This window comes from Etheostoma spectabile, chromosome 1 (assembly GCF_008692095.1).
Source record: "Etheostoma spectabile isolate EspeVRDwgs_2016 chromosome 1, UIUC_Espe_1.0, whole genome shotgun sequence".
Taxonomy (NCBI): domain Eukaryota; kingdom Metazoa; phylum Chordata; class Actinopteri; order Perciformes; family Percidae; genus Etheostoma; species Etheostoma spectabile.
Window position 1 is genome coordinate 4,088,816 of NC_045733.1, and position 10,121 is coordinate 4,098,936.

The following is a 10,121-nucleotide window of genomic DNA, read 5'->3' on the forward strand; positions in this document are numbered from 1 at the left end:
TATGACATACTGTAGACTTTCTATGACTTTTTTGACATATTACACTATGACTTTTTATGACATATTATACTATGACTTTTTTATAACTTTTTTACGACATATTATACTAGGACTTTTTTTTATAATTCTTTATGCCATAGTATACCATGACTTTTTAAAGACTTTTTTGACATATTATATAGACATTTTAAGTGTATTATAATAACTTTTTATGACATACAATACTTTACTATGAGTTTGTATGACACACTATACTATATCTTTTTAAGTCATTTTTGTGATATGTTGTACTATGACTTTTTTACAACTTTTTAAGACATACTATACAATGACTTTTTTAAGATTTTTTTTGCTACATATGCTGTACTGTGACTTTTATGACATACCATACTGTGACTTTTTGACATGCTGTACTACGACTTTTTAAAGTATTTTTTATAACATGCTATATTAATGTTGTTGTGACATATTATATTATCATCTTTTAATATTATGCTACTCTATGATAGCACAATATGGAAAGGGGGAGAACCTGACCCCACAAGAGGGTTGGATTGCCAATGGCGTACATGGATAATTGTCCTTCCGCCCCAAAGTTTAATAGGTGATTAAAGCCCTTGGTGTACGAGATCACTAAGTTAAGGATGTGGAGGTCTACTTATCAGCATGATTACACAACTCTTACATCATACTGTATCATCATAAGGCAATTTAAGAATGTAAGCTCTTAATAATGATACATAACTGCCCCCTTCCCCTCTGCTAATCTAAATGATAATATATTAACATTTATATAACATATTAATCAATCTTAATACAGCAGCAATAATGTTTCACATAATTACTATACATTCTTTATAAATCATTTTGCAAAGAAACAAAGCCTAGTCTTGAAATTGTCGCATGACACATATTATAGGCATGCCCCATTTTGGTATGACATCTGTCTCATGAGGTGACAAGTTTTCATTTTTGTTGAGCAGTTTAAACAATAATTTATCTTCCTTTGAATTATTCTTAATGACAGGGGAAAACCTTGACTGATTGAGTTGGTTATATAAAGTGGATTATTATTGTTTTTCTTTCATTTTGACAAACATTTTGTTTAGCTCTGTAAAGGCAGTGAAGCATAAGTGAAAAAAAGCTCTGTTGAACTAGGAAGGTGGGTGAGTTGGTACATTCTGCTCACTGGTTTGATTTACCTCTGAACATTTTTGAATGTGACTGGGTAATCTACTCATTGACAAAACATACAAGAAGAAATAAATACAGCTGCCTTTCTGTTTTTATAACGAGGAAGGAAATGCAGGTATAGTATAGCTCCCCCTACTATTGGTATTTCAGCTTCGAAAGAGAGACAGAGGAAATATAGGATTTCATAAACTAATAAACCTCAGAAGGAAAATCAATATGGTTTCTAGCCTTGCAAAGGCTCTTTCCCACAAATTTATAGACTACAGCAGCAATCAATGTCCTGAATTTATAACCTCTTTAGACTTGAAACAGAAAAAATCTGTGAAATGTCAGTTAGTATTATAGCATCTTCAGAATATTTAGTTATATAAACAATGATAGTCTGTAAGGCAGGGCTGGGGCTTCTCTTTGTGAAGTTTGCAGCCCAGGGCTCCAGATTGCCTCCCTAGGGATCCCGCTCATTATCTGGCTCCAGTGTTATGCATGTTTAACAAAAAACAAAAAAAAAATCTTTCTTTCATTTACTGTCACCCATTTCTAGTGCTGGAAAAGAAAAACCCTTTTACAATGATGGAACAAGATGATTTGCCGGTCATGTTATCTTTCTGTTTCCGGGGAAATGCATTTTGCAGGGATTCACAGAGCACCATTCTGAAATTGACTAGCATTCTACAGCAAGGCTACAAAGACTCACTACCAGGCTTCTGTAGGGTCATTGTAAATTAAAACTTGAGTCGGTGAAAACACAAACAAAAAACAGAACACCTAATAATGCTAAATTATTGTCAGACCTGCTAAATAGTTTAGCACCTCATTCCCACTCTATGTACATGTATGTATAGATTTGTATAGCCTATGGTTTAATTTTATTTCTATTCTAATTTAAATCATTGTACATATGATATACAGTAAATATGTGTGTGTATGTAGTGTGAAGGGGCTACAACTTACATTTAATTGTGAAATCCTGTTTTGAAAATGACAATAAATTAACCTTACCTAACATTGTATCATTAACCCAAATTACAGCAGAAGATGTAATCTGGTGCTTCCTGCCTGACTTTACTAAACCCTGTCTCACTTTGTCTGTGTGAGCTCTAATCTCTTCAAGAGAAAGTTCTGGGATGAACTCTATTTTTGAATAGCCCTAATGCCCCAATTGGACATGCTCAAGACTTAGGTAGGTGGACAGTTATTCACCTTTTCCTTGTAAGACATTATCTTCCTTGATTGTAATGGACATTCTGATAATCTAAATGAAGTTCTCGTGTTGGCCAATAATTTGTATTTGTTTATATGTAACACATACATCAATCAATTTGACAGTGGCCTGATTCAAAGTATTTGCACAGGTGCATTGCCTTGCTACACTCCAGATATCAATGTTACATTATTTTAGTGTTAAAATTGTATTTGATGGTGTTATTGCTACTGTGACAACAGAAACATACCAATGAATTACATGGACTTTAAAGGGATAGCTCGTGTATTTTTCTATGATTTTCCTCCCTTTCAAATAGTTTTTAATCAGTAGTGTCATACACACCTCGAAGCCAAAAGCTAGATTTCTTTCACTGCAATTGGATAATCTTCCTCCAAATAAGATTAGTTTGCTCAATGGCGCTTAAATTAGATTGAGCGCTGCTGTCAGTACATTTAAACTACTATTAAATAATGTAGACTAATGTAACGATTCATCAAACTCAAACTCAACAGTTTCAACTAAATAATCAAATTTAACTTACATGCCTAGCCTCAAACCACATGAAACATGTTGAATATCTTAGATGTATCCACTGTAACAAATACCATAATTGTATTATGGTAATTAAAAATTGAATATTCAGCCCTGACTATAATGAGCCGCATATCATGGTGTAGTTTAATTTATTTATTAAAATATAATGCCAGTATGTGTCAGTCAGCCAATTAGGTATTTTTCCTAAAGCCAATTCTAATCCACTATAATGTCTAATTAAACAAACCTCAGGTGTTTTGATTTTCCCTCACAGCAGCTTCCAAACAGGGATTGTGCTGTTATATGTTGGTTGTTGGTGTGTCCAAATACGTGTGTATTGAGTTTGTTTCTGTGGCTACATCCAGAGAGACATACTCCCCCTCGCTCACTAAATTGGTTGATTACTTTCCTCCATCTAGATTGATCTGGGTCACAATGAATCAGAGGAAGATGCAGAGAACAACACACATCCATCTGTTCCAAAAAAGGACACATCATCAACCTGGTCTGCTCCACAAACCAATCTCCATCCATGCCTCTTTCTCCTCTCTGATCACAAACTGATACGGTTCACCATCTCTTCTCCAACCCCACGCCCTCAACCTCCTCAGAGAAATCACTTTCCGCAATCTTAAATCAATTAATTCCCACCGTCTCTCTGACCTGCTCTCCACCAAGCTCCACCTGGACTCAACCATCCTCTCACCTGAGGATCTCACAAACCACCTCAACTCCACCTTGCCTACTTCCCTCAACACCCTGACCCCCTCAAAACATAAACTGTCACTTTTAACACCCCTTCACCCTGGTACACACCTGCACTCCAGAAAATGAAACAAACTGGCCGCCAACTTGAACATCTGGCAAATAAATCATCTCTTACAGTCCATCATAAAGCCTATAAACTTCACCTCACTGCCCACAAAGACGCCCTTATTGCTGCCAAGTCTGCCAAGTCAATCTCTCCACCATCCTCACCGACCCCTGCAAAACCCCAGAACCCTCTTCTCCCTCCCTCCCTCACACCCTCCCTTCCTCTACTACGGATCTCTGCAACTCACTACTCACTCATCTACTCCACGGCCCCCTCTTTATTAAAACTACTACCTGCTCCCTTGACCCCCTCCCTACTCCCCTCCTGAAGATTTGCCTCCCGATCCTATGCCCCTACCTTACTGACCTCTTCACCTCCACAACTATTAAAACCTGGATGCAACACAACTTCTTCAAACTCAACAGCAATAAAACAGAATTCATCCTCATGGGCTCTAAATCCACACTCAGGAAAATCAATAACCCCACTCACCATTGTCTACCCATCTCCCCAGGCCCGCAACCTTGGTGTGATCTTTGTCTCCACCCTCTCCCTTAAGCCCCACTTCCGTCATGTCATTAAAACCTCCACAACATCGCCAAAATCAGGCCCTCACTCACACAACCCGCTGCCGAAAGACTCATTCACGCCTTCATCTCCTCCCAACTGGACTACTGCAACTCACTTTTCCTCGGCATCAGGTCTACTTACATCAAGCAACACCAACTGGTCCAGAACGCAACTGCCCAACTCATGACCCACACCAAATCCTGGCACCACATCATTCCAATCCTAAGAAAATTCAACTGGCTTCCCTTCCCCCACCAGATCACCTATAAAATCCTGGTCCTCAAGTACAAAGCCCTCCACCATCTGGCACTCTCATACCTCACTGACCTCCTCTCCCCCTTCCAACCCTCACAGTCCCTCATATCCACCTCAGCCGGTCTCTTCTTCATCCAACCTCCGCAGTTTTGGGGACAGAGCCTTCTCTAGGGCAGATCCCAGGCTCTGGAACTCCCTCCCCCGAGAGATCCGCAACTCTGAATCCCTCACCATCTTACAGTTCCTCCTCAAATCTCTTCACCTTTGCCTATCCTAAGCACCACGCCCCCCTCCCTTTTCATCTGTGCCTAAATCTTGTTTTTTGTGGTTTTGTTTTGTTGAGTCTTGTTTTGTTTTCTACCTTGCCCTGGAAAGCGACTTTGGGTCATTGAAAAGCGGTATATAAATTCAATTTATTATTATTGTGTCTTTTCTTATTTTTGTCAGCCAATGTACGGTTATTAGTACATAGCAAGAAGGAGACACCACATGAGTAAAAAGCTGGACAATTCTCTAACTTGAGGCTGCACCAACAGATAGTGTTTCTATTTTTAACAGAAATAGTGGGTATAGCAGTATTCTCCCTTTAGGATTTCTCTGTCTGTGACTATGTCATTTTGATAGTCATGGCTAAATAGGGTAATTGTCTCAGGATAAAAATCCCAGATCCAGATCACCATCAAGACAGAATTAATCATTCCATGGCCTGAGGCCTTCTGCATTTTACGGAAGTCTGTCCTCAAGTTTTTGAGCTATACTGCAGACTATCATAGACAAAATGTGAGCGGAGCTAATTATTTTTGTGGGTTCCTGTGATGGATACAAAATGATTTTGTAAAGTTATAAGGTTGACTGTAGGCTAATTTATTGTACTACTCTATCAGTTTTGCCAAGACTCAACAAAGCTTAGAGACCTCAAGAATGGGAAAGAGCTCTGTTTTCTCACTTTTTGGCACATGGCAGAGCATCATGCTCCGTATAATCAATTCTCAAGCTGTCTGTATCACCTCTAAGTTTGAATTACATAAAATTAATTCACCCTACACCTCAATTTGAATGTTGTTTGAATGTCAAAATCTTCCTACGCAGTAGAGACGCCTGCTCAATAAAGTCTCGCCAACCAGAAATTAGCACAACTTTAAAAAGAGGTTGGTGAGGCCAGTTGGGCGCATGTAAGCTTCCAGGTTTTTAATTGTCTATCTGACAACTGTCTGATGTGATAGATCTGTTTTATCTAACCAATGTATCTGTCTGCACCACTCATTTAACAAGTCATGCTTTTTTGTACAGTATATTGCGTTCCAAAGCGTACTATTTTGCTTAAAGTCTACATTTTTACACAGACATTTATTCAAGGTCCCATGGCATGAAAATTTCACTTGAGGTTTTGAGTTTTTTTAACATTATCTTGCGTTCCCCCAGCCTGTTTCTCTTTGTCAATCCAATAGGTTGTTGTACATCTAACCAATCCTAATTCATGTTTTTAGAAATTATTTTATTCCTCTGTTTCCTTGTATTTGGACAATACATTAATATTTAAGTTTGTGTTCTTGGAGGCATTTCTAAAAATTCATTGCAAACAACGACTGAATACTTGGTAAGCTTGTGTAATGCTCACATCCTGCTTGCGTGTGGCATCTGCCCTAGCATGGTTTTCCATATGGGACTAGTTCAATTCATATTTCAAGTCAAATTTGGTAGGCCTTCATCACCACACCCTCCTTGTCTCAAGCACAGATAAAGCAGTGTATCAAACATGCTTTATATTTCCAAGATGCATACACCAGTACCATGTAAGCCACCACAACAAAATAAGGTAAAAAAGAGTTTCTGTTAGGTTTGCTACTCACCTACTTCATCCCTCTTGTGTGCTCCTTTTCTTTTCCGTAAAAAAAACTAAATGTCACCCATGCGGAAAATGGGTAAAACTGTATTTTTGGGTGGAGAGGATCATGACTAAACCAGTATATAGATGCTTCTTGAACTCATCTTCCAGTAAGCTTTCCCTCCCTGAAGGTGTAAACAACATTCAGGATGTGGTCACAGATGAAGTATCTCAGAGTCAGCATGAAGCCTCCAAAAAGCCTATGTTATCTGTTCTTTATTCTCTACTGATTTGTGTGAGATAGACAAACAAAAGCATGGCTTCTGTCAGATTACAATTTATTATTATTATACCGGTAAACTATCCTCTAGAAAAGACACCAGAGGTTTGATGATGCTATGGTTGCCTTAGAAGGGGAGCCTGTTCTTTACAGCGCCATCAACAGGGAATGCTTGTTGTACGAACTGATTCTCTGCAATAGTCTGCATTGATTAAAAAACACAATAAAGGCTATCCTGCAGCATTAATAATTTAATTGAAAGTGCTAAATGTGGCAGACCGGTAACATTCTTTGCAGCACAACATGTACTGTAGTGCCGACCAGACTGTGCTCAGTTAGTGTGAGCAGAAGAAGCAAAGACAGATTATCTGTGAATCGATGAGTAGAGCTAAGTGGAGGAATGACCTGTTTACACAAGATAATGGCTCCCAGCGCAGCGCCAGAGCATGTAATGGTTCCTACTAATGTTTTCTCACATCATTTAAAATCTCTCTCTCTCTCTCTCTCTCTCTAACACTCTTTCTCTCTCTCTAACACACACAAAGACACACACACACACACACACACACACACACACACACACACACACACACACACACACACACACAAACACACACACGCACACACACGCATCAAGGAATTCTTTATCACAGGCAATACAACTCTTGTTTCTTCAAATCCTGCTCATTTCTCCTGAATATGCTCCAGTGTTATTCCCTTTAACCAAAAGGCTTGGAACTATTTTTGGCATTGTAGGCTTGCATGGGATGTGGGAAGTGTGTATAGTGTGTATGTGTTTGGTTATGTCATATGCAGATTAAGCAGACTTAAAGACAAAGCAACTGGGTTAAGAAGAATCATCAGCAAACAAAGTCTGTTTCTTATTCACACACATTTTGCTCCATCTACCCCCAATGTTTAATAAAGTGGAAAAGTTTGTTGAACAATGCAAGTCAATGCTTTATTAATGACCATACCATTTCTACTGTGATTATGACAATGTGACTGTTTGGATGACACTTTTAAGGTAACCAATAAAATCCTTGTTAATCTATCTTAATGAATACATGGTAGTCCATATTCAGTTTTTCTTTACATTCTTTCATGTTGTGGAAATATTTCATGATGATAGTCAGATTGTGCACATGTAAATGAAGCATGCAGAGAACTTAATGGAATCACAGACCATGGTGTCTGATCCAGAAGCTCTCAAATTTGCTGGAATGAATTTTTCAGACACAGAACATCTTCTGAACACATGCGTTTCAACTGAGACAACAGATTGTTCAATCGTATGATATAATTTGCTGCTTCTGAAAAGATGCTTTTTAATGTGTAAACAACACAAGCAGCAACTGGTCTCTGAATATCACCACTTTAATAGAAATGGTTTTCAGAAAGTGCAGGAAAAATCCTTCCTCTCTAGTTTTCAGCCACTACAGTATAGTCAAGTTGAAGGAATGAGTGAAATATTGATTAAATAGTGCATATAACTTATTTAATTAGAGTATGTCATGAGCATGGCTCAATCTGATGCCACATGTCAAAATTATGTAATGTGGCAGGTTTTATTTTCCTGTTAAGAGACACACCATGCTGGTTATTTGCATCTTAACAGGGTCTGTCCTTCTGACTAACGCTGTTGAAGATCACATTGGACTTCACAGCCATACCCAAAACACATAGTTTCATATTTAGCTTAATTCTGGGTTGTTAAGAATCTCAATTGTACTGGCAATTACAAAAGCCAGAAAATGATCAGTTGTAGTTGATAAATCAACTGCAGTCATAGACAGTTTGGCTACAGAAGATCATATTTTTTAAGCTTTAAGGTAAAAATGTAGTTGTTCTCTGCTTGGACATTTGCAACACTCAGGTTAAAAATGGAACAAGAATTTTTAACTTTGTAGTAGTCCCAAAGAGACTGGTCAGCTGTATATCAGTTCATGTGGCCCATTTATGTGTGAATTAAACAGATCTGAAGGAATCTGTGTTTTCATCAGGTTTTCCCTATCATCTGTTTTGTCCAGTAAGAAACACGTAGTTGGTCTCAGTACAGGATATTCCCAGCTGTGGTACCCTGACATTTGGTAAGCAGAATAGTGATCCATCCCTTTACCTAAGAAAGGAAACAGACAGCCATAACCAGAGACATAGGAGCTATAGAGCTACTTGCCGCACTGTTACCACGGCAACAGGCTGTGCAGGGGGGGCATCATCATCAGCTCTCTGAGATTGGCTGGTTTGGTAGTTTGGTGCAATGGTTCATCTTACTTGGTTGTTCTGCCCTCGAGAGACACAGATAGTGGTTTGCTACCTACCTTGATCTGGTGGAAGAAGATTTATAATGTAAAAACTGCAAAGACTACAGATCAGACAACTGAAAGCCAGGGATGGGATAATCACACATTTGATTTAACTACATAATCTACACATATATCAAATAACTATGCCTGTGGTCTATTATTACTACAATTGTTGGACGGTAAGGCTCAAAAACGGTTTGGCTTTTTAAATGATTGACACATGTAATGGTAAACGTATAGCAAATCAAAGTAAAATAAAATATTTATATGTATATAGTTGTATGTTCCCTGGTTGCACAACCATCATGTCTGTATATCCCTTACCATACTGAGCCCATGGGACACATGTGCAATATACACATCCAGCCTTAACAGATTCTATCTGATAAATTATTACTCACATGGTAACACAGTCACAAACATGAGATAGCTTACTGTCCCAAGTTGCATACTTTATGTTCAATATAATATGAGCTCAGAAAACATGTACTGAAGGAGCTGTCTCAGGTGGGATTTACCAATAAGGGATGATGGGTTAGGACAGAAAGACTTGACTTGGATTTATATAACCACATGACAGTTTCTATAACAGTTAACCAAACAGCCTAATTACTTCCATTCCCCTGCACACACGTGTGGGAAGGTTTTCTCGGATTAAGTCATTTTAATAGGAAATTTCAGGATCCGGCATTGTCTGCCATTGCTATGGTGATTTATTGGCATGTGAACGCATTGCCAGAGCCTTTTCTATGTATGCATTATGCAGTACATGTAAGTACACACATTAACAATGCAGATGAATCGTTGCACACACAAAAAAACACACAACTCTGAACCTTAGCCCTGCCTTGCTGAGCATATATTTACAGAGCTCCTTCACTAATATGCAGGGAATCTGCTGATACTTTGTGAAGGTGTAAGACCAGCTGCAGGGATAGTTACTACATTGGTCACTCTGGTAACCCCTCTCAGGATAAGGTTATCACTTAAAGGATAATCAATCAAAGGATGTTACACACAAAAATGTCAACATTGCAATGTGTGGTTCATGACTGTTGATGCACACTAATGACAAGGTGCAACCATCCTCCTACTGAATGCAACACCTCTATTTGCTTAGTATTTTGTACTTAGCGATT

The 10,121-nt window shown here is 38.4% G+C and overlaps 1 protein-coding gene across 1 annotated transcript in view; it reads left to right on the top strand.

Moving 5' to 3' along the window:
* LOC116691906 (uncharacterized) overlaps positions 1-10,121 on the top strand; it is a 112,593-nt gene that overhangs the window by 3,581 nt on the left and 98,891 nt on the right. Inside the window, 2 exon segments of the mRNA XM_032519811.1 lie at positions 3,544-3,740; positions 3,880-4,600. Of these exon segments, the coding sequence (XP_032375702.1) occupies positions 3,544-3,740; positions 3,880-4,600 (918 nt within the window).